The sequence below is a fragment of the Silurus meridionalis genome, chromosome 27 (assembly GCF_014805685.1).
Source record: "Silurus meridionalis isolate SWU-2019-XX chromosome 27, ASM1480568v1, whole genome shotgun sequence".
NCBI classification, from domain to species: domain Eukaryota; kingdom Metazoa; phylum Chordata; class Actinopteri; order Siluriformes; family Siluridae; genus Silurus; species Silurus meridionalis.
This window is the reverse complement of record NC_060910.1, coordinates 10,646,424-10,672,799: the sequence shown is the minus strand read 5'-3', so window position 1 is coordinate 10,672,799 and position 26,376 is coordinate 10,646,424. Positions and strand designations below refer to the sequence as shown.

The 26,376-nt window shown below is 38.1% G+C and overlaps 1 protein-coding gene across 1 annotated transcript in view; it reads right to left on the bottom strand.

Moving 5' to 3' along the window:
• The window catches only part of adamts3 (ADAM metallopeptidase with thrombospondin type 1 motif, 3), an 81,799-nt gene that overhangs the window by 41,893 nt on the left and 13,530 nt on the right, over positions 1-26,376 (bottom strand). The window contains exons 4-7 of the mRNA XM_046842038.1: positions 24,048-24,204; positions 11,895-12,082; positions 547-630; positions 233-389 (exon numbers count right to left, since the gene is read on the bottom strand). Coding sequence (XP_046697994.1) covers positions 233-389; positions 547-630; positions 11,895-12,082; positions 24,048-24,204 — 586 coding nt within the window. The remainder of the gene's footprint in view (positions 1-232; positions 390-546; positions 631-11,894; positions 12,083-24,047; positions 24,205-26,376) is intronic.

The following is a 26,376-nucleotide window of genomic DNA, read 5'->3' as shown; positions in this document are numbered from 1 at the left end:
GTAAAGTAAATAAATAGCCCAATGTGCAGGTAATATTAACTACATTTTTTAGACATTTTTTATGCATCTCTATCTTCAAGTGAATTTCGGTTCATATGTGTTTTGAATGTACTTCAGCTGAAAATGCGAAAAGGTGTAAATTTATGTAAAGGTAAACATCCAAGTGTGAATCATGGAGGTGTGAAATGTAGAGATGATGAAGTGAAGTAGGTCTGTGAGGGAGATTTCCTACCCTGCATGCCTGTAGGGCCGAAGCCCTGGCGTGTGAGGAAGATGGCATGGTCGTGATGCTCGGAGTGATCGGGATCCTCTTTCTGTTGCACGAAGGCCCACCGGCACACATTCTCCAAGCTCCGTGATGGGTTCCCACGTTCGATAAGGCTTATGGACTGAGGGGAAGAATGAAACCAAAACTTGTGTCTCTATTTATTTAGAGGTGCCAAAACAAAACATTACTTACTGTTTCATACAGAAAAACTCAGGTCGATATTTGTGTTTGTGTTTTTCACATTGTATGCGGACTTGGTTGAGTTTGGAGAGTCCTACCTTTGCATAGCCGAGCATGATCATCCTCACAAGAACTACATTGATGTGCACACCCAGTGACTCATCGTGGTATATCTCATTCACCTGCAACAACATATGTGATTCAGATAAATATATACCGATAATCCATCTTAAACCGGAAAAAAACAGAGCAAAGATGACTTCCACCAAATACTCAAATTGCTAACCCTGTGCATTGTATTCAGCAACCAAATTATTATCCTCCAGCATAAGAAGGCCAGGAACTTTGAATAAAACAATTTAGTAACTGGACAAAGATATTAGTGTTACATGACCATGGAAAAAGCCTGGCTTTTTTTTTACAAAATCCCTGCATACCTGTTCAGCAGGCAATTTAATCAAATATAAATCAAATATTTATAGAAGTGGTGTATGAAGCCCAATGGGCATTGCATATTTGCTTTGAGAAAACACAGACTTAGTAAACCCCAAGCTTAAAGCATTTATAGCATTATACGTGCTTTAACCTTCAACCAGCTCAGACAGGGCTTGAGAATCACATGTTCAGTTCAATCATGTGTCCTCAGGACTGACACTGATATTTAATTTGCAGCCGAGTGTTTGCAGGATATTGCTTCAATTTGTAGCGCAATAAAGACACCTTCTAATTATATTTGGTGGAAAGACAACACGCTTCGTATACTTTTTTATTTCCGCTGAGCAACGAGGTCATTCCGTTTGACTTCTAAAGCTACACTCAGTGTTCCTGAAATATAAACTTTAGTGAGAACAAATGCAGCTGACTATGTTTTCCATCCCAAAACATTTAAGACAACCCAGGAACATTTTATAATGCTGCATGCCAGAAGCACCAAAGCAGCAGGTTTGGCAAAGCAATGGTTCCATGCACCTGCATGCTGGAAGCAGGCACTCTACATGATGGATGAAGAAACTATATGTCTCTTACAGCACTCACAGTTTAAGACTGATGGTATTTTTAGTCTGAGTTCTAATAATCTAGGATTATTATGTATATATTGATGGAGATTTTAAAGCACTCTTGTATGGCACTCTGCATAAGTCCATCTGCCAAATGCCACAAATGTAAAATGTCAAAGTAAATTTAGGAGCTGACTCATGACTCCTAAAATCTGAACTGGATTGTTTCAATGTACATAATTAAACAACTAAACATGCCAGCTGTTTTATTTTTTATTTTTAATGCTGGTTCCAACTAAATATCTGTGAGCTATTTATTTAATGCGCACAAATAAAATCTTTAGGATCTTGAGTCTACAGAGCATATGTAAAAATAGAAAAAGATTTATGTAACTGGTTTTACATTCACTGCATTTGACAGGCACACATATCCAGAACGACTTACAATCATCTCGTTTATACAAGTGAGTAGTTGGTGGTTAAGAGACTCGCTTAAGTGCCTAGTAATGGCAGCTTGGGATTTGAACTCATAATCTTCCAGTCAGAATCCCAGCATCTTAACCACTGAGCTACCACTTTCCAAAACATTACACTTTTCCAGATGTTTGAAACATACTGTAGATAAAATGTCATTTTTTTGCCATTTAAAAACAATTAACAATCCAAATAACGTTAACATTAGAGTTGGTCACACATCGCTTTCGTGTGATTTGCCAACATATTGAACGTGTGACTCACTCATATCTTCTCAGTAGGTTATGTTGTAATGTTATCCAGCTTTATTTAGCCTCAATTACAACCGCACAATGATTTTAAAGCTTTTTCTTGATGTGTGAAGTCTGTCACACATTTTTCGGTGTCGAAAAAACGTTGCAATCAACACCCATCATGGTAGATGAGAAAATAATGTGAGTCATACAGGTAGATTTCTTTAAGGAAGCTGAATTTCTATAAGCTGTGAACGTAACTATTATTAGTCCTGCCGATGGCGTAGGCAGGCATGGGTAAAGCTGACGAAATGAGAAGTGCTGGAATGGAGCACAAGCAAAAAAACAGTACTCAAAAATGCAAGTACAAGAAGTGGATAGGAATATTTATTTTGCACACTAACGTTCTATGTATTGGAAGGCTGAAACTGAAACTGATATTCGGATCTGGGTGATAAAAATTTATAATAAACGATGTTATATCACACTTATTCTTCTGTAAGCGTTCTAACCTGCTCAGGGTTACAGATGATTTAGAGCTTTTTTTTTTTTGTAACAGTGCAAAGGGTTTGGTGGATGTTAAGTTTGGTAATTTTTGTCTATTTTTTTTTTATGTATATACAGTTGTAAATGGTAGTTTTACTAATAAATGTAACAAAAAGCTTCTGTATTTTGTCTGTGCTTGTCTCTGATTCATCTGGCAGGTAAAATTAACAAAGGACCTTGCATAAACGGGATGTATGTCGGCATTTACTGAGTAACTACTAATGAGCGGAGGGTAAATTAAAGATTACTTCTCATGCGTGATGTGCTGCTAACAAGGATCACTGTGTGCTTTTTTTTTAAAATAGCAAGTGTGTGATAACATGGTGGCTGAAAAAAAAAATCAGCGTGACTGTTCAGGTGCTGTAATATTTTAATCGCCCAAAACAGATTTCTTTATGTGTCGATCCAAATTTCATCATACCTGTTGAGGAAAAGATTCGAGTTTTAGAATACACAGACTATGTAAAAGAGTGCTTTTACTCTAAACTGTCTATACATGTGTTCTTTTCCCCACAAATCCACAAATATTAGATTTTTAGAAAGTTCAAAAGGCAAATAAATCACAATTTGAATTTTTCTCATTTTTAATAACTGCATGCAATGATCAGTTTATAGAAAGTCACATTTGTGTAGGCAGCTCATTTACAGCCTACATTTGATCTCCCTCTTTAGAAAGATTATTCAACACGATTTCTGCTAGCATGGTTCTTTGAGAGCCTTCAGCCAGAGGCTTGCATGCAGATCTAATGCATCTAACTAAACATTTCCTTTTTAACTACGAGCAGATGTGACATCATAGGAATCATATATTTCCTATTATTTTGTCATAGCGTGACCTAATTTTGGATCCAGCGCTGTTCTGCTTTAAAGGACATCTTCAGCTTTAACCTTCAGTGCTGTTAATGAGTGAAAGCTTATGGAAAGCTAGTTAGAACAGTCTCCCTTTTATCCATAGAAGCATTTATTATTCAAAAAAAAAAAAAAAAAAATTTACAATTAACTACACTGGGGTGGCATTATTATTTTGCATAACGCAGTACCAGCAAGCGTCTCTACAAAGCAGCAGTTGCATGAATGCTAAACGAATTTTGATTCACAGTGCTCTTATAAGGTGAAGAGTACAAGTAGGAGGTGAGGGGAGTAATATGATGGCGTTAATAGGTGTGGCTACAAGACGAATGATGAAAGGGCCCCAGTGTTGTGCCGGTAATACAGAGGTCCTTTAAACACAGCTGTTTTTCCTTCCTCGCATAGCTTAGAGGCTGCTGTGTGGCTCAGAGTGGGGAGGCACAGAGTCTCAAAGGCCCTTGATGCCTATTCCATAATCCCAGCCAAAAGTCTCACAATTTTGTTAAATTATTCAGCCCCGATATAGAGAACGACTTATAGAATATACGATTATAAACTATGAAAGGCATAATGTTTAGTATTCATTTTTATCCTAAAGCACAGTATATGGTAAACATTTTAAGTGACATAAGCCAAACTCTAGTGATATATCTGTATAGCTAAACCATCGAATGACATTTTGTCAAATATATGGTTACATTTCAATTAAACCCCAGAGCATCTGAACAAATAGAGTTAATGATGCGTCAATTGGGGGGCGTGTAAATCCATTTTGTTCCTAATGTTCACTATATTATTGAGCAAACTTTATAATCCACTAAACAATTAAAGTGCAGTCATGTGTGCCAGACTCTGTGTCTGAAATCCCCCAGATCATCCATACACACACAGAATTATTCAGTGTTTACTAAATAGCCAGGTGGCTAAGCAGTCTGGGTGTGCTGTAGTCTTGTTTGACAGCAGATGTCTATCGCATTTCTGCTCTAATTAAACTCCTGCACACAAGCCTTATTGAGAAACACAGATTTATCAAACACATTCAGATAAAAATCTCTCGCCTTTGTCCTTTTTTAGTATATTTATAATATCATGTATAAGTCATTTCATTACACCTATACAGTGCATGTGACTCCGGCCTTACCGTTACACAGTGGCAAAGTGCCATGGAACAGCACTGCACAGAATACTGATTAAAACATAATCCTTATTAGCTATTATTTCAAATGTATCAAAAACAAGAGCCCAAAAATTCAATTGTACATGTATAAAAAAATATAGTGCAATGATTAACAGAAAGGCGAGAAAACTAAAGATCTCTTAGGAATTCATATCTAGCACAGAACATTTTCTACACTGTACTAACATCTGAGCTACAGGTTTCCTTAATGACAATCTCAGAGATAAGAACTTAAAATATTGAGAAATACAATGAAAAGACATGCAAAGGAAGACAATATACCTGCTGAATGCTGCTTCTCACAGAGGTCTTGCTGCAATGTTTTATAGCCTGAATCTTTTAGATGCCAAAACAAGACCGAAGCCACTTTATTAGAACCTCTATGACCTTTTGCCCAGACAAGCCTCAATTCGTCACCTTGTGGCTTCAGAATGTCTTGAAAACAGTTTTATGGTGCATGGCTATGTTAGAGTATCATATAATTGGACCAGATTTTGTCAGCAGCACATTCATGCTGTGGATCTCCTGTTCCAAACCATCCCAAAGGATTCGTATCTAGTGAGTCTGGAGGTCCCTGAAGTACACTGAACTCATTACCATTTTCATGGAAGTGTAAAATGACTTTGTGACTTGGCACATTTTCTATGTTAGAAGTAGAAAGTAATTTGTGGCTATAAAGAGATGGTCAGAAACAAAACTTACACAGGCTGTGGCATTCAAACAATGCTTGCTTGGTATTAAAGAAACCAATGTCTGCCAAGAAAACATTCCCCTCATTATTACACCTCCAGCACCACCACCACCCTGAACTGTTGACCCAAGACAGGATGAGTTCATGGATTCATTCTGACCTTACCATCTGCAAAATTCATTAGAGCAAGGGCCTCGTTTTTAAAACTTTGCATAGATTCCACAGTGAGCGTGTTGGTAAATGGCATGCGCAAAAAACAAGATGATCTATAGCCATTCTGCTTTATAAATCACTTTTTTAATATATTTTTAAATGATCACAAATATCCATAGATGATCAAAAGAGGAAAAAATAAAAAAAAAAAGGATTTTGGGGGGAAAAAAAATGGAAGATTGAAATTGTGTTTAGAGACAAAGGAATTCTCTCTGCAAAAAAACTTGGGACAAAAAATAAATAAATAAAAGGGATCGTGTCTGTAAATCGAGTAGTCAAGCTATTCATGTTCAAAGCGCTCTGTCCTCTTGCATTCTCATGGCGGGAAGATTACGCTCATCTGGTGGGTAGAGATGACGAAATTGCTTTTGGCTGCCAAACACATCCTGACTGTGCACCCGTATAGCGACAAGAGCACAATCACTTGCTCTGATTGCATTGAGGAAAGCGATGCTTTAAACTTTACCTTTGATGTTGGGCTTTATACCCTCCATGTAAAGAAAATCTGATGTGCAAGCTGGACAGTTTAAAGTAGTATAGCTGGCATACTTATAAATCGCTGGGATGTTGTTATGAAGTTGTTAAAACTTTGGTCATAACTCAGCACATAGTTCTGATTGGATAACACTAAATCAGATCATTAGTCATCAGTGATGTCATGCTTTGCCTTGTTCTTTGGCAAACTCAAGAAAAAATACCATTGGTCTATTATTCTGATACAGCCTAATTGTATATCATAGGAGTGGTAGCTAGTGGTTAAGGTGCTGGGTTACTGATCGGAAAGTCAGGAGTTCAAGCCCCGGTATCGCCAAGCAGCCACTCTTGGGCCCTTTAGCAAGGTCCTTCACAATCTGTGCTCCAGGGGTGCTGTATCATGGCTGACCCCAGCTTCTGAGCAAGCTGGGATATGTGAAGAACAAATTTCACTGTGCTGTAATGTATATGTGACAAATAAAGGCTATTCTATCATGTTTTTTAAGGTGAGTGTAGCGATTTGCACAATTGGCTGCAATTCTACAAATATTTGCAGGGCGTTATCAATTTATGCAAGGACCTACTCATGAGTCACAGTTTCCGTAAAAATATGCTCAAAGTATTTTTCTTTCTAAATCAGAGTTTCGAGGTGGAGGTTGTGTAGGTACATTCCAGACGCATTATTGAGCGTGTGTACCGTTTACGAACGAGGCCCGAGGTGACCTTTTTCCGATTCCAGTTTCTGCACACACTGAAGATCGGATTCCTATTCTTGGCTGACAGAAGTAGAACGTAATGTGGTGCTCGGCTGCTGAAGCGTTTCCACCTCAAGGATTAATGAGTTGTGATTTTTAAGATGCTTGTCTACTCACTGTGGTTGTAAATAGTGGATATTTGAGTTGGTTTAGCAGCACTGGATATTTTCACACTATTCTATGCAACATAAAAGTAATGTTATATGTAGCAATAATAAAATAATTATCAGTTTTTATAACACACAACCAATAATCATGGTCAAAGCCACTGAGTTCACATTTTTACGCTTTTTTAAAGTTGATATAGTATCAATAAGAATGAAAATTCTTCACCTGGGTCTGTATGAGTTTCATGCACTGCACTGCTGCCACATGATTGTTCCTCATAAATAATAAAATATATACTAGTATATACACTTCTTGGAAATGACTTTCATCAGCAACAAGTAATCAACATCTTGTCAGAAAAGATAGACTCAAAGTTATTATCACAACAAGTAAAGACAAAAAAACAAAAACAAATCCGACTCCCAAATCAGTAGGAGTCTCTAGGAAACTGTAACATTTCTAGGAAACTGAACTGATCACACAATAGCTCAGATCATTAAAAAGCTCCAACACCACCACCTCTTTCTGAGATGATTAAGGAGGTGTGGCATAGCAGAGACCAATTAAGCATGTCCTAACAGGAAAGATCACTGCCTGACAATATTTTGCAGCCTTTGTGTTACCAAAAATCGATATAAACGTAACAAATCTCTGCTGCAAAAAAATGATTGGCTATTGGTTGTTTAAAACATACTGTATGTAATTAAATGTATTATGTGTATTATGTAAAAACCTATGAAAAACAAGCTTTTTTAACTTACTATCTAAAGTTTAGGATCAGGATACATATACTTTAATATATTGTGTAACAGCATTCATGATGCATTAAAGTACAACATAATATATGAGATACCTGATGTGTTATGGAATTAGTTACTATGTGAAACTGGTGTCATAAAGATGTTAATGTAGAATTTGTTAATGGGATTATTCAACATTAATACACTCCTAGAAAGTAATTTGAGATTTCAGTCTTATACTTATATTAGGCATCTCTGCTGTTGGATGTAGATCTGCCAAATTCAATTCATTTCTATTTGTATATCGCTTTTAACAATTGACAAAATTGTCTCAAACCAGCTTCTCACAGATAATGTGGTAAGAAAGAATGAATAAGACTGTTCTTTAGAAGTGTAGGTTTTTCCATAATGAGCGAGGTAAGGAAAACCTCCCTGAGATGGCATTAAAAAAAACCTTAAGAGGAACCAGTGTCAAGATCTCAAAGGCACACTGCCCGCCTATCCGGTTCCGCGGCAAGCACTTCCAGGTCGGCGGCCATCTTGCCGTTTTTCCCGCGCCATCCGATATATAAGGACGACCAAGACTTTAGCTCGGGGCCAGATTATCCTACCGGCTCCCTAGCCCCTGAGATTACTCTTGCCACCCTGCCTGCCCTGGTTTCTGACCCTGTTTCTGACCCTGTTTCTGACCCTGTTCTGCTCTGCCTCCCTAGTTACCTGGTTTGGACTCTGGACTGTTTTTTTGGTTTGTGTTTTGCTCTGGATTTTTTTGGACTGTTTTTATCTTCCCTGTATTGCCCTGTTTGCCTGTGCCTTGACCCTGGACTGTTTTTGGATCGTGTTTTTGCTTTTGCCACTTTGCTCCACTTTTTATATTAAATCCTGTTTTTACATTTCTCCTGTCGCATCCTGCATTTGAGTCCTCACTCATCTAGTCACCCGAGCTTTGACAACCAGACTCAAACAGGAACCCATCCTCATCTGGGTGGCATCGAATGTCCATTTATTACGGCTAAACGCTGTTGAGGCTTGCAGTGTTGATCAAATGCAACCTGTCAATGTAGCTGACTGTTGGCAATAAGTAAAGTCCAAATCCATCCTGAGAGCTCAAGTGTTACTCCGTAATTTCAAATGCATAAATGTAAATGCAGGGGAATTAACTTATTTAGGCTCTTCTTTGTGCTTGTCATTAAACTGCAAAATAGCAGAGCGCCGGAAAAGAAATCCCTCAGGATTGAACCCATTTTTTGCTTGCTTTTCTAGTATTAAATACATTTGAGAGAACTGTTTATTTTTTATGTTTATTCTGTTGTGTCGTTGCAATGAACATGCAATGAACAATGAAACATTACACTTATTCTGGGATTATTTGCTGTTTATATATATATATACTGAACACACTAAAAACGCAACACTTTTGTTTTTCCCCCCAATTTTCCTGAGCTGAACTCAAAGATCTAAGACTTTTTCTATGTACACAAAAAGCCTATTTCTTTTTAAATATTGTTCACAAATCTGTGTAAATCTGTGTTAGTGAGCACTTCTCCTTTGCCGAAAGAATCCATCCACCTCACAGGTGTGGCAGATCAAGATGCTGATTAGACAGCATGATTATTGCACAGGTGTGCTTTAGGCTGGCCACAATAAAAGGCCACTCTAAAATGTGCAGTTTTATCACACAGCACAACGCCACAGATGTTTTATCCGGGTTTCGACCTGACTGCAGTTTGTCTTCGTAACCGAATTGAGTGGGCAAATGCTCACAATCGATGGTGTCTGGCACTTTGGAGAGGTGTTCTCTTCACGGATGAACCCTGGTTTTTCCTGAACAGGGCAAAATACAACTGCAAATGGTGGTCACACAAGATACTCACTGGTTTTCAGACCCCCCCAGACCCCCCAATACAGTTAAACTGCACATTTTAGAGTGGCCTTTTATTGTGGCCAGGCTAAGGCACACCGGTGTATACATGCCATTTATGTATTTCAAATATTACTCTTTCATAAAATAAATGGGATAAACCTGAAACCAACCTGATAAAATTAAATACGTTGCACTTGATTTGCTGCCGTAAGTCGCAAATGTTGCGCATGCGCCTTACATTTGTGTGAAAGAAAAAGAAACATAATGGCAGCAAGTCATTGTACATCCGGCAATACTGACTTAGCGACAAGGAGGATTGGGATGAAAAGTTGTGTGGATTTTACAACGTAAGATACTTGATATATTTTTTATTAATTTTAGCATTTTTGTATAACATTTTATAAAGGATTTACACTTAAACATGTTATGATTGACTTCCTCTTGATTTAATAAATATCTTAGTTTTGGGCAAATTTATTAATTAACAGTTTTTTATTTTAAAAAAAAGTATATATATATATATATATATATATATATATATATATATATATATACATTTTCTTTGTAAAAGCATTGGTCTTGTTTTTTTTAGATGTGTGAGTTTTGAGATATGTGAGTGACATTATTATTACAGTCAGTCAAATGCAGTGTTTTAGGTTCCAGTTCAGGAGAAAGTGCAAATTGATTACTGTGCCATGCAATGAAATCTCAGTGTTAATGTGAAAATAATGTTTCATATTTCAATGTTACAGTTTTGTCACATTATGATTAATGTTAGATTTGTTGATTTCCTTGTTGATCCCTGTTACTTGTTGGTACATAGGTTTTTCAACAATTGCTTTAATGTAAGTACTGAATTATGTCCTGCTGCTTTTTTCTTTTTTTACTCCAGAAGAAATTCAAAACAAAAAATTAATGTTCGGAAATGTTATGTTATTGACCATTTATTTAAAAGAATTAAGGAAATGTAAGATAGTTATATAAAGTAAGTAATAAGTTATTAAAAAGAGTAAAGTATATGTATTGCAAGCTTACGTTACAGTTCATCAGTTGACATAACGTTTAATTAATTTATTCAAGTTAACTGAATGCGACGGTGAAGCTTAAAGAAATGCTAAGTTTTAGTATAGATTTCTGTGACTAAATCAAATGGAGCACTGACGTAATTGAAATACATAATTTATGCATGTGTGTGTGTGTGTGTGTGTGTGTGTGTGTGTGTGTGTGTGTGTGTGTGTATACTTTTAACAGTAATGTTGTTAGGAAGGTGGATTGAAAGTGGAGAAAGAGGTTGTTGGAAGTTGGAGTGTTCAGCCAATTCAAAAGAGTGCTTCAGGTGGCAATACATAACAAACAACAAGGATCAGTTCTAATTGCAGCTTATTGAAAAGCTATTAAAATTCTGAAAGGCAATTAAAAATTCTTCTTTTTTCTATAACCATCCAACCCTGACAGTGATCTGTTTCCACTCTGCATGACAAAGAGTTTGGAGAGGTTGGCAGGAGAACCCTATTGCCATAAACAACACAAACAGGATATTTTTTTATGCTTTGTGATTGGAATAACAATGTATAGTAGGATAAGTGCTAGAAAATATGGATGTGGCACAGTGAGGGTAGTGGACATGCTGGCATGCGATTAGCGTCTTGTTAGTGGACAGCTCATTAAACGACACGATACGCTGGGTTTCAAAGACAGACGTGTGCAAAGTACACCAGGGACATCTACTGGAAGAAGGCATTTTCATACAAGAAGAACAAAGTCTATTATCTTCACTAACAATATCAGCTTATTTTCCAGGAATCTATGCAAATAAAAAAGATGGTTCACATAGAGGGAGGCAAAACCACAAAGCTTGAAACTGCAAATTATACATCAATTTTAAAGAGTCTTCCAGACTTCCATGAATGGAGGGGTTTATTTTGTTTTTGGGAAAATACAAGTCCTCTGGCATGCTGCCGAATTGCTGCTTCAATAAAAATGCCTACATGTAATAGCCTGGGAAATAGACACCATACATTTAATACCATATATCAACCAAACCAAGCCTCAGGGTTAAGAAGCAAGAATTTTAGATATCCAATCTATAAACAGGAGCACTCTAAAATCACATCAGGAGGAAAATAGCACTTATCATAGCTCACCTTCTACACATTTGGAAGAGTCTTTGAACCACGGGTTTAATCTTGGGTTTGAGATTATTGTCTACAGTATATGGAGTGCAATTATTCATTTATACTTGTGGGTGTGTGTGTTTGTAGGAGAAGGGACTGGAGGGACTGGAGTTATTAAACTGTAAGCCTTTCATACTTGACAATACTCACAATGTTCATGAGGGTGAGCAAGTAGTTCTGTACATGCTCCTTTCCATGAAAGCGCACCACAGAGTCGTCGACACCGAGAAGCACCTCGATGTTGTAATCATCGTCTCCGGCATGCCTGCGTCTCCTGGATGTGTTGTTTAATTGTTTGCCGATGTTGTCTACAGCCCGTGGGACGTTCAGCTCTGGCTCTGTAAAACAGAAGTATTCAAAAATGATCTCAATAATGAGTCACAAAAACTAAATCTAGCATATAACATGTTGCAAGTGCCTCACTCTGATTAATGACCTCTCCTTGGAATACAAGTGAGTGGATCGTATCCAAGAATGACAAGAATGAGTCTTGTGAGTGCTTTACATAAGTCACCAGTCTATAGGGCACTATCCTTCATGAGCGTGGGCACTAAGGAAAACATGGTTTAGGTTTGAACTCTACAGTGTGGGGATTGTGAGACGCATTCGTCCGCTCGTGCGTCCCATCATTACATAAGCATTCTTGCGCTGACTGCCTCCCAAAAGAGTAAACATCGTTTCTAAGGTTCCACTTCAAAGAAACACGACACCCCCCACACACACACTCACAGCCTGTGTGTGCTTTGTGCACGCGTCCCCTCTCAGGCAACCTGGCCCGCTCCGGTTCAGCAACTTGTTCCCCTAAGGGGTTTCTCGGCTGGCGCAACAGAGGAGTAAAGATAGTGCACAGACGAAAAAGACGCCCAGCCAGACAACACTGGCTTCTAAAAATGAATATCGAATGCAGCTGGCATGGGCAGAGTGCCCGGGGTTAGAAATATACCACGCACGTGCTGGAAATAGTTGGATTTCACTGGTGCATCAAAACGATACGCTCCCACACATGCGCTAGGGATGTTTGACTTTGCTGTGCAGATGGCACCAGGGCATAATTCTTCAACACTCCAATTTTTAGTCATTAAGTCAAAGTGATATTTAAATTTTGCATCACCATGAAGCTTAAAGTAAAGCTCGCTGCTTAAACTGCATGGCGGCATGTTGTAGCAATTTCCATGAATGTATACACTATATATAATAATCTACATGTTAGAAAGTTAAACGGTGTAGGACTGGATTTAATGTTGTTCATGCTGTTTTATTTACCTTTGGAAACTGGGGGTGATCGGCTTCCCGCACATAAAACCTCGGATTAACAAGCCTCTCTTTGAAGGCAAAACCTGGTTCTTTTTCCTGTCTACTAGAATCAGCAATTAAGATTGAACAGCATGCTAACAACATAAAGCAGGAGATAAAAGATGCTGAATGAGGCAGTTTACGTGGCACTCTTGACTTTAGACATGGCCTTGGGAAATAAAAGCTGAAGCAGGAGTCACTGCTGGAACACTTTATAAGCATCATTGTAAATGTAACGAGCTGAGCTGGCAGACTGTAATCTCCACAGGTTGGAGTGAAACAATATGGGATTCTGCTGAATTCACTTATTCAATATGATCTAAGATTTTTTGCTAACTTGTTGCTGATTAACTAGGCCCAGCCACACATGCTGAGCTCCAAAACTCTGTATGTTTGCAAACCTCTTCAAGAATCCTCTGTTACAACAAATGAAAGCACCCACTTAAGAATATTTTATAGACTTACTTTATATCTTCTTATCTAGTTAAATCCATGGCACTCAACCCTGGTATTTAAACAATGTGCTAAAAGACCTGCCTCTTCATATCAGAGGTATCAGGGGAGACAATCGGAGCTTAGTGGCAATTTTTTTTTTTATTTTACAACAAACCCTAGTTTCAACACAAAGACCTACAAATTATCTCAGGATCAGTATTTCAAAATCCAATTGCACAAAGCTTAATCGCGCTCTGATATTTTCTTTATGCCAGAGTCAAATGCTTCACCCTTGAGGCAACAGCCACTAATGCTGTTCAATCAACCTTTATGCATTATTCAGAAAGTGTTTTGTGTTTGTGTTTTGTTTTTTAAATGCAAGGGAGATGCATAGTTGCCTTTTTTTTTTTTTTTGTATGGAAAAGATGTGTGTTTGTCCGCAAGGACAATGTCATAGGGACATGTCAGTGCTTGTTTATGTATTTATTTATTCGCTGGTTGACAGGTGCACATCAGTGACTGTAGTGTTATAAACTGTAAATTTACAAATGTAATTATTAATCAGTCAACTTTACTGAACTTACTGTATATGAATGACTGCACTCACTGTGTGCAAGAATTATATAGACTTACTATACTATAATTGTTTAGCTTACCATAAAATAACTACCGTAATTTCCGGACTATTAAGCGCACCCAAATATAAGCCGCACCCACTGAATTTTACAAAGATTTTTCTTATTCTTTTGGCATCGTCGTGCGTTTAAAAATCCCCATCGGTAAAGTTTTTTGAGTGAGGTGAGGTGCGTTTTTTCATGCCCGGTTGTTTTCAGCGTGACGAATGATTCGCATTTCCTGTAGACAGTCCGAGTGAGCGGCAGGTCAAGCGTCAGAGGAACATCATCCATATTTATGATGTGGTGCGGCCCGATTCAGTGGGAGCGCATCTGATTTAATATCAAGAGTTTCATTGGTTCACCTGAACCCGTTCGACAATTTCATTGGTCTAATGTTATGGGGCTCAGTTTTTTTGGCTTGGAGTTTGTGAAACGGGGAAAAACCCGGAAAAATCCATAAATTAGCCGCTACGTTGTTTAAACGCTTCGTTGTTTTCGGGTTCAAAGCGTGGGAAAATACGGTATAAGTAATTAGGTTTCAGGTGGTTACCCAAAATTTTATATATTTTATTAGCTTCATTTAAAGATTTGATTTCTCTATTATCTTCAGTTTGAGGTTAATAAAATTAACCTTGACCTTTATCCATTTTTACCAATGTGTCATTTATTTTACATCCTTCTTTCAGTAGGACGATGATCTAAAAACAGGCATTCGAATCCACACAAAACGGGTTCAATTACCACAGGATCAATCTTCAGATATGGCAATCGCAAAGGTCTGACTTACGCCCCTTCTGAAAACCAGTGGTGTGAAGTGAAGCGGAGAATCCATGAGAGACAACTTAAGACTCTGGAGGAACTCTAGATCTCTACGTTCTCATATCTTAAGTATTCTCAAGTATTAGGCATAGGCAAGGCCTAAGGCTTTTATGCTGACAAAATAAGATGCAAATGTGAGGGTTTTTTTGTTTTGTTTTGTTTTTTGAAAAGGTCGGATTTGTTTTAAATTTTCAGTGTGAAAATATGTTAAATATAAATAAAACTTTTATTTTCATCAAGCGATTCTCTTATATATACAAAAGAACACTAAAGAAAATACAATGCCTGCCACAGGATGCTATGTAGATGGATTATATCTAAAATAGTGCTGTGAATTATACTGACAGTTGAAGACACCTGACCTGTCCCACTCAGTTCCTTTACAGGTGCTGACAGGACACTTGGTGTCTTTTTTTCCAAATGTCACTCAAGCTTTCAGCAACCTGACAGCTGAATCTCCATGAAACCAGACAGCATGAGTTTGTGGAGGTGAAATATGAGAAAAGTAAACCCTGCTTTTTCCTCTGCAGTTTTGTTTATGTGTTATAAAGTGGAGTCATTAGATTTAGCTGTCTGAAGCCAAACTGACAGTCAAAAGCACAAGCAGGTATAATTAATGTATACGGCACAATAAAAAGGCACTGGGGCCTGCAGTGGAAAGATAAGAAAATAGATTTTCGCAATTTTTGCTGCCCAAAAAAATCATGTGAGTGAGTTCTATTGAGTCTAGAGGATGACAGGCTGCCTCATTTCTAGACAGCAACACAGATGAAAACATTGCAGCTTGGGCCATTGGTTTCTTTTTCGTTGCCCCTGAGGTATTGCAGGGCTCAAACGGTTGGTAATACCCCGTAACCAGCCAGCTATATCCGCTCTCAAAACACACACACACACACACACACACACAAACACAGGCATGGTATTCTCTAGACCCTCAACTTCTCAAAGCAAAAACAGATGTGGCTGTATTGATGGAAATGCAGCAAAGTCTTAATATTGAGCTTTGTCTAAAGCAAACCAGGTGTTATTTTTTTCGTTTTTTTCAAAAAGCCTGTACTAAAAAAAAACAAACAAAAACCTCACCACAAACTCCAGAAAAAACCAAAACAAAAATGCTTTAGGATATTTGGCATTAAGAAAAATCTGGTTCTGATATCCAGAGAGGATGTGAAATTTCTTCACATTCAACGTTGAGATCTTCATCTAAAGGAAATGCAGAGGAAATCCCGGTGCCTGGGAAAACCAGGGACACATCCTGCAAGATGCTGGCAACTATGATATCAAACCATACAAACCAATAATCTAAACCGCATACAAATGCCCTGAAATTATTGTCTGCTTCAGACTGCACCAAGAGCCTTCCAACCTTCAGATTAAAGCTCCCACATCAGCAAAAAAAAAACAAAAACTGATTCTCATGCTCTAAAAATGTTCTAGTACTGACATAAGCATTACTAATCCAAGCAGTAAAACAACATATAAAGATATGTCATCAGTGTATCAATGTCAATATGCACTGTCCATTTTATTAGGAACAGCTGTACATCCAATCGTCCAGTCATGCAGTAGCAGCGCAATGAAGTGCATTCATGCATTCAAAGGTGATGTGCTTTAGTTTTTAAATATCAAACATGTTCACTAAGACATAGCTCTATGTACCATGATGGTTTATTTAAACTGCTGATCTCCTGACATATTCACAGTCGCTAATGTCAATACAAAGCAATGCATCCAGCGAGTATCAATTTTGGGGGCAGAAAGGATTCATTGATGAAAAAAGGTCAGTAAAGAATGGCCAGGCCAATGAGCTTACAGGAAGACTATGATCATGCAAATAATCACTATTTACAACAGTGGGGAGCAAAAAATCTTGTACCAGATTGAAATACTTACAGATTGAGTTCAAATTCTGTAAGTCTAGACAGTATACAAAAAGTGAACAGACTCACAGAAACTCCATAGATAATATAGCACTATATCTAATATTAAAAAGCATGACACAATCCAATTCTGATCTGTGCTTTTTCTCTCTTTTGATATGAACATGCACTGAAGCACTCAATTTGCTGATTGGCTGATTGCACATAATTGCATGAATAAGCAGTTGTACCCATGCTGGGAGTAAAGTAGAAAGTGACAGTATCAGGATTCAAATAATCAATAGTACGACAATATTCACAGTAACAAGGAATTTTAGAAATGCCTCTTTTTTTATGACCAACAGAACTTTTAGTGGGAGTCCATTTACCAACAGAGGAAAAGAAGAAAAGCATTGTGGGATGGTAATAAAGCACTTCCTGCTTCACTGCCAGATGGCATGGCTGTGAGGTGATCCAATGGAACAAATGCTTATAGCTAAACTGGCCTGCCCTGATACACTGAAGTGATGTCAAACACTCAGGTTGTCTCTATTTTTTAGGCAAGAGACTCGAGAGGTTACTATATTTCATGGAAAGTATTTATCAGGCAATTATTACACCTCATTTTTGAAGGAGAGTATGGCAAGCACAGTGACTGTGTAATCCATGATTGATGATTCACACAATATTAATTTAAGAGCATAAGCACACACTCTGGCTAGATGAGTGCCAATATATCAGGCATTGCACAAAATTTTCCCCCTGTTGATGCCTTCGGTTTATGTACAAACCAGAAAAAATGGAAGGAGTGCATACTTTGGAATCACTCTCTGTTATTCAGACAGTGCACATATGCTTGGCTAAAGCTGGCCTGACTAATGTTTCCAATTAAAAGCTGGAGAATATGTGCATCAACCTCGTGGTCCTTCTCCTAAAGCACCACAAGCAGGCAGATATTGTGTCACCAAAATCTCGGGCTGTTTATCGAAATGGACAAGGCCCCATGTGCCTTCATGACCTGTAAAGAGTATATACAGCGCATACACACATACTTGATCTATAACAACTTATAGGCATTAACATTTCAATACAAAACTAGGCTTTGATATGACAGAAAAGAAGGCCTTTATTTCCCCAACTTGAGGATACACATGAGATCATAACACATGGTGTTTGAAAAAGCATAATGGCAGCCAGACTGCTGGGACATCACTGTCTCAACAGACTCCATAATCCACACAGGTCATGTTTTAAAGTATTAAAAAAAACATAGTCTTTGCCTATGATGTTAAACAGCACATTGGTTTATGGCTGTCTTTGAAGATGCTGCAAAACACACATCCAAGATGCGGGTCATTTTGGTGCTATCACCACCAACGGTCCACTCGCAGTAAGACTACAATCCATCATGTCACACTTAATAATTAAGAAGGACATGGATCACTTTCTCCACAATAAGAACTAAACAAATCTGCCAAAGATTTCTGTATGGCCTTCAAGAAAGCTTTCAATTTTCACGTAATTGGTAGCTTTTTTCGTTATCAAACGCAGATAGAATGGTTCTTATTTACCACAAACATTAACTGAACTTGACAGCAGCCTGTCCTTTTTTTGTGTTGTTTAGAAGGATCTCTGAGAAAGCTTCAATAAACACTGGAGCACAAGCTGATGAATGTTTTATGACGCTCATAAAACAGTGCTGCTTTCTTACCTTTTTCCTTTTTTTTTTGGATGGAACAAAAGCAGACGTTCATATCTTTCTGGCTCGCATGCATTAATGTGATTCATGTGTCAGAGGCTGCTTCCAATATGGTAATGAGGGATAGTAAAGACTGAAGGTGATGCCATTATTCACAATCAAGTCCCTTGCCATCACAATGGTTCACTTCCTAAGAGCGGGCCATTACTTAGTTGATCCCTAATGTTCCAAAAAGCCTGATTGTCCTGAGTTGTTCACTTGGCACTAAGTGGATTCCAGGGCTGTAGCATTCCTCGGGATGTCCCTAACCCTTGACCTTTGTTTTACGCCCATTGTGGCTTTCTGATGTGAATTAAATCTAAGTTTGACATTTAGCCAAATTTAGCCATAATAAGATCTAGACTCTACTAAAATCTTCTGACGGCATTGTTCCTGAAATAGTTCTAACTTTCAAAAAGTAACAAATATGCAATGGGCCTTATTGATCAATCTTTTAATAAATGTCTGCTCGGAAAATGCTTTATGTGGAACGAATTGAAGTAAAAAAAGTCAATCTGGCCACCTTCACAGCACAGATTTGCTGAAAAAGTCCTTCATAAGTGGTGTGTGATAAATCTTAAGGCCATTTCAGCATGTCCCCTACCACAGACATACCTCTTTGTGCTTATTCAAGTCAAGAAGCTTTTATTGTCATTTCAACCATATATAGCTGACGCAGTACACCGTGAAATGAGACAACGTTCCTCCAGAACCCTGGTGCCTCATAAAACAACATAAAGCTACATAACAGAAAAAACACAGCGCAAAGGACTAGTAAGTGTCCTCGCCACATAAAGTGCATAATACTTTGTACTACCACATAAAGAGTGCAATTACTTATTTCACCGAAATGCGCTTGCTTTCTCTAATAATTTATAGGAGTTTTTCTAAACCGCTTTATTTTGTGTCAATGATATGAAACGTTCGGGCTGTACAAAATTGTCACTACATTTGTATGTGTAATTGAAATAAACAAGCTATTAAAGTTTGACAGTGCACAACAAAATCAATTCGCAAGTTGAGGTAAGACCTCAAACTGTTTGTCTAATTATACTATCAAAAGTATACAATGCTTATACAATATAAAATTCTGAGAATTCACAGAATGGAAACAAAGTTCTGGATTTACATTATCAAATACTTATTGTGTGAATGATTTATGAATAAATATGGGCCTCTCCATTTCGATAACTCAGGCTAGATGTTGCAATGCTATCGCTAAACACCAACTTTCATTCGCCACAGCAATTTTTGAATAACCCCCTACAACAGCTACAACACACGACCTTTCAGATTCTCAGGATTACAGATTCAGACTCAAGAACTTGTTGATGTATTTGGACTGTAATGAATATCCCCAGTCTACTACAAGTTCTAGGGACCACAGGTTGCATGAACCGTTCTGCATTTAAGCACCTATTACCGCACAGCTCAACAATGGAACTGCAATGAATAGACATTTGGTGACTCCTAGATGAGGATTGGTTACCTTTTGAATCTGGTTCCTTATAAGGTTTCTACCTCATGTCTTCTCAGGGAGTTTTTTTCTTGCCACAGTCGCTACTAGCTCGCTTATCAGGGATAAACTTTCTTTCGGCTTCTCCCGTTAGGGGTCGCCACAGCAGACCATCCGCATGCTTGATTTGGCACATGTTTTTACGCTGGATGCCCTTCCTAACGCAACCCTCCCCATTTATCCGGGCTTGGGACCGGCACTAAGGCTTGTGCAACCCTAATGGCTGGGGTTGGTTCCGCAGCGTTGAGAGCGCCGCGTCCTAACCACTAGACCACCAGGGAACTTATCAGGATAAACAATTATCCAATAATTGCAATAACCGTACACACTTTTTTTTTTACAAACTAATAACTGACTTATCTGTGTAAAGCTGCCATGTGCCGATATCAGTTGTAAAATGCAAATAAAAATTAACTGAATTGAAGAGCTGAGGAGCTGCGGTGAATATCTGCTCTGCATGCGGCTGTTCGAGCCTATTTCAGCTGTGAAGCCAGATAAAAGTGCAGGTGTAATGTGTGCACAGATAAGTAGCTTAATGTCAGTCACAGTCTTAAGTCCTCTTTGTCCACAGTTCATTATAACTCCCCAGGGTGCCTCGATGAACCTTCTATTTCGAAAGATGTTCACTATAATAAATAGGATTAATTTGGTATGAATCTGTTTAGATTTTCTTCACTTGTCAACAGTTTGTATAGTTCTCTGCTTCTTCATCTCTGTTAGCTCACCAAATTCCTCCCAGCTCGGCAGCCCTGGCTCAGTCTAACACAGATGTGTGACAAATATAAATCACTTTATTTTTTTTTCTGGGCCAAATCCAGATCTTCCCTTCCGTGGGCACTTTGTGGCTGAGAACAAATCCGCTCAATCACTACAGCTGTATGCTTTGCTGGATACACCGGACAGGAATTCTCAAGGGTTTCTTGAACTATCCGCACTATTCCTTATGCTCGCTGTTAATCTAACATCTTAAATTGACCCCTGCTAAAAGCCTTTGGTTACTGCAGCATGTTAAATGTGCAATTTCCAGTGCTGTGTGTAGCTGATTCTATGCTGTCATTCTTGGTAATTGTTGCTTCTTCATGTTAAGCACGTCTACTCAAGGCATGTCCAGTGAACTGTGAACAGACCAGGCATGTTGAGACAAGATGAGGCACTTATTCCACTATAAGGCTGCAATTTATACCAAACGGGAACTGTTACACTGCTGATAATATTCGCTCTTGATCTCTGAGGGGTTTTGTGGATGAAGAAAATGCCAAACCAGATTCAGACAAGAGCAGTGTTTGTTTGATTATTATTCATTTGCCCTGCATTGGGTTTGTTGAAGTATCTGAGAGAGGGGCTGAGCGTACGTCCATATCAATCCAGATAGCAGTGGCGGCCCGTGCGTTTCACAAATACGCCTTCAGTGGTGTCCTACGTAAATCAATTCATCTCTTAATGCCATCATTATGACGTTATGTGAGTATTATGCAGAAACTCATTATAACAGAGCGTCGCATCACAGACAGGTATCTCATGCAGGAAGAATGATTGCCATTACTAAGAAAACCCTGGTGCATATTATTAGTGAATGAATGGTAAATATATATTGTTTGAGCACACAGTTCAGGAAATCATATAAGAAGCTCTGGATTTATAGTTTAACTAAGCAACCTTACTCTCCAGAAGGGCATTTCTGGGCATGAATATACACCTTACTTATTTGACAGACTTTTTTTATCCCAAGCAACATACAGTTGGTACATCGGTACATGGTTCATGCCCCAGTATCTAGAGGTGCTGGGATCTGAACTTACGATTTTCAGATCGCTTGCTCAACACCTTAATCACTGACCCACCACTACTTTTTGAAATATACAGCGAAGGTCATAACACATAAGCGCACTCATTCACTACCCATTCAGCAGATGCATTACTGAGTCTCACACAGTGTCTACAGTCTGCAGACGTAAATAAAAATGCTGCTGTTAATGACGTGGGAAGTGAAGTAGACTAACGCATTCATCCTAATGCACAGAAAATAATTTTGACATCCTCTTAAATATTACATTTTAACCTTTCATTTCATGAAATATATTCTGTGAAAAAAAAAAAAAAACATTTTAATAATGGATAACACAAATGCCAAAAGATGTCAGTTTACATTATGCAAATGAGAAATTGGCTAACTGGTGCTTATGGCATTCTTCCTTTGTTAGCATGTTTTGGGGGGGTGCTTCTTTAAACAGCATAAGGTCAAAAAAAGGCCCTGGCTTAACCTCCATGGCAAGCTTTCGAATAACGCTTTAAAAGTTTCCTTTTTTATAGTCTACTGACTTACTGTACTCAGCCGACATGTTCCCCGGGCCGAAGCCAGATCAGTGTTGAAAAATACTCAATGGACACATTCTATACCACTTTTAAACAGGCTTGAGTTGTTCAAGAGAGATCTTGCTGCAGTTGCTGTAGAATGTACAGTAGGCAATGTAATGTTTCAATAGAACTATCTGTCAATGAACTATTGATCACAAATAACTACAAAGCACTAGGGGTGTCAAAAAATGCAAGTTACCAGAAATGGTGTCTTTTGCAAAATCTGCGAAGGCGGTCTGCCGTGAAGAATCGCTCGTTGGTGAAGAATTTTAATGCTGATTCACAGTGGATCGCGATTTAACTAGACCGTATCAGTGCTGAACTGAAACTTATTGGATCAAAGGTAGTGTATTGAATCATTACTTACTAACTACAAGATAAAGTTTCATACCTTAGTTTGACTTTGTATATAATTAAGAACTAAATGTAGGGAAAAATGGCTCTGTTTTTTTTTTTTTTTTTACAAAATCCAAATAAAAAATAGATGAATTGCTCAGGGCTGGTGGACCTTAAAGTATATCCTAAGACGGTTGATGACAGTGGGAGTGCACAACGTTGGCAAAGCTGAGAGAAAGACCCCTGTTTTTAGACTGTAAAAAAAAAAGGAACAGAATTTCCAAGCAACCAGAACAGAGTGGGTAATCATTTCCCATTCCTGGATGCTTCTAATAATGGCACAATGGCACTCCACCTCTTTGCTATAGCAACCCCAACCAGCAGACAAGCGTTCACCCCTTAGTGAATGTAAAGGGGTGGAGAGTGAGCTTCCCACATGTTCACTAGAATCATAAACCTTTTCACAGAAATACTTTGAGTACTATACTCAAAAGTACTAGAGTCCAGATTATTCTGTATACAGTCAAACCAAAGATTCTTTAAGCTATAAAGCATTGGCCTGCAAACACTGAATATTTTTTAAACAGGTTATAAAAATGAGAATTTATAGCTAGTTTTTCATGTTATAGTCATGTTTTCTGCATTCCACGCAAGTCCAAATTCCGCGTTAAATATAACTGAATTCCTTCATGCACTCAAAATATAATGCTTTCAGACTGCAAATAAAGGAGCCTGAAGTAGTGCAGTGAAACCATTTGCGTGATTGAACAAAGTGCAAGAATTCGATAAAATAGTTTGCTTGGCAATAAGTCTTAAGCACAAAAGGCTTCAGATTGATATGACCCAAGAAGTTGGCGTACCAGGGGGTATCGCACATTTTGATTGCACCTGATTGTGAGTATGAGCTAAAACTTCAATTCCAAAAGCTCTGAGAGCCAGTGGCAAAATCTAAACATATGTAATGATATATAGAGCTCACGAGTCCTTTTGTGAAAAAAAAAAAGAAAAAACCTCATTTGAAAATCAAGGCTGAAAAACTTGTTGCAAAATAAAACACAAGACGATCCCCCACTGTGGGAGGTGGTAGCTTAATGTTTAAGGCATTGGACTTTGGATCTGAATGTCGTGAGTTCAAATCCCATCCCTGGGCCCCTGAGCATGGCCCTTAACCCCATAGCTGCTCGGTTGTATGAATGAGATCGATTGTAAGTCGGTCTGGATAAGAGCATCTGCCAAATGCCATAAATGTAAATGTCCTTTACCTTTTTTTCTTTGAGAAAAAAAATAAACAAACAAACAAAAAAGCATGTATTTGATAAAATTGTGGGCACGCACCGGGAGGTTCGTAGTCCACTGAGATGTCCGAAGGCGTTTGCAGAAGAGCGGATCTTCTATACACTACGTGCACTCGCCCATTTTCCTCATACTGCTGCGTGCCACGCTCCAGGGGCTCAATGAAGTATTCATCAGAGTCCGCACGGATCATGCCAGCCTTTAGGGAACAAAAACATAAACATGGCATTCAGCTTTGCTACAGGGATGCACTGCATACAGAGGTTTGGACAGATAACTCTCACTCCTGAGGAGCAAGTTCAAGTTCAAACAATGGAAACTTTTACTCCAACAACTTACATTAATCTTTGAAAAAATAAGGTGCAGTAAAACCCTTTCCCGATAAGGCAGAATTAAAACTATATTAGCCATAATATGGTCAGTAGCATTTATCAGGGTGTGTTAGAGTGTTAGAAAGGGACAGTTTTCTTTTTTTTTTATTTTATTTTTACTCAGAACTGTTTTCATGTGTTTGTGAAAGTGAGAAGTGTGAGAATTTTTTTTTCCTGCTCTCTCTCTCTCTCTCCCTTTCCAGCTTTTCTCACTTTTCCACCATATGGTCAGCCTTTCTGTAGACACTCCCAAATATGTGTATATATGAGATTATTATTATTAATGTTTCATTTTTTTACACACAAATGTTACAGATAATGGACTGTTTCCAATGGCTCTTTTTGCAGTGGTAATAAAATGATTACTGATTCTATTTTTGTTCATCCCTGTCAACATGCTTGCATCATAATGCTAATATTGAAAGGACAGTATGGACATGCAAATGTTCCTCTCAGGTAAGTATCTCAGTGTCATTTGGTGTGTTTCCAGCCTGGAAAGTGAGTATGTATGTGTCAAAGTGTGTGTGTAAGAATGTGTGTGTGCATGCACTGACCTCTTTGCACTTTTAAAGCAGCTCTTTTAGCCAGAGCCTCAAACCCCACAACCGGCCTCATGTACTCATGTACACAGTCCAGCCTCTCAGAGCTGTGCTCTGGAATGTGCTAGAAGACTTTCTCTCTCTCTCTCTCTCTCTCTCTCTCTCTCTCTCTCTCTCTCTCTCTCTCTCTCTCTCTCTCTCTCTCTCTCTCTCTCTCTCTCTCTCTCTCTTTCTCTTCTTCAGATTCCAGCTTTCTCCTCATCAGAGGCTTGGCCTTCTTAGTGCTAACGTGTGTTCTTCAAAATCATGGATGCAACAGTTGGGCACCGCTTTTTAAAAAATCATATTTTATTGATTCATCAGTGAAAAGAAGCTCTGCAGCAATTTTATTTATATTTTTAAATTAATTGTTTTAGCTATTTGCTCATATTAATGAATGGTATTTTTAATGTTATTTATTATTTATTTTTTACTAAAATTCTAAATAATAACTGTGTCATATGCAAAAATTTCAACACGCTTCTAGTCACAGAGTTTGAGAATTAAATTAAAAAAAAAACACGTTAGACCTTAATTGACTCACTGGAAGTCAGGCAGTTCAAGAACTGGGCATCTGAAAGTGATTCTAATTCATCTAATTCATGCCTACAATGCAGAAAAAGGCATGAATTTGAAAGGCAAAAAAAGATCTCAAAGTGTTTCCAGCACAGAATTTTTACTGTTTGTATTGTATTTAAAAAAAAATTGGGTGCAAGGGGAGCTGTGGAAGTCAGTGCAAGTGCAACTTGGAAATCCAAGAAAATTTTTTGTCATGTTGTGGACACACGTTGTGTGTGACTTCAGCACAAAAGTTAAATCTTGTGTGTGCACAACGATATCTAGATTAAAGCTTGCAATATTGTTAGATAAACAAATAAATTTTTAGGACCAATTATAATTTAATTTGTAGTTTTTCCATAATGCAGTTAAAAAATGAAAAATACAGAGTAAAAATAAAAATAAAGAATAAAACTGTTATGCTTATTTGATGTAGCTTGTCGTGTTACAGTGTGACAGAGTAAATCGGGTCCACATCTTTCATGATATGAAATACAACCATAACTAAGGAAGAGCAACTTGAGGTCTTCTTCCCAGATCGAAGTTCCTTCCCTGTTTACAGAGTGTAGTCAAGTCAACATGGCTGGGCACAGCATTAGAAAGAAAAAAAGCCTGTTTACTCTAAAATACTGATCATATTGTACATTGTGAGGATTGAGAGGAAGTTTATACTTCTTTTGTCTGAGTAAGCAGCTTTGCATTTTGCTAACAAAATACTAACATTAGGGGCATCTGTTATTCCACTCATCTGTCAAACGTGCCAAAGCTAAAAATGGCTTCGGAAAAGAACGTTACAAAAAAATCGTCAATTCACTAATCTGTATAAGCAACAGGCATTTTGAACATAAGTCCTGTAGCCTGTGG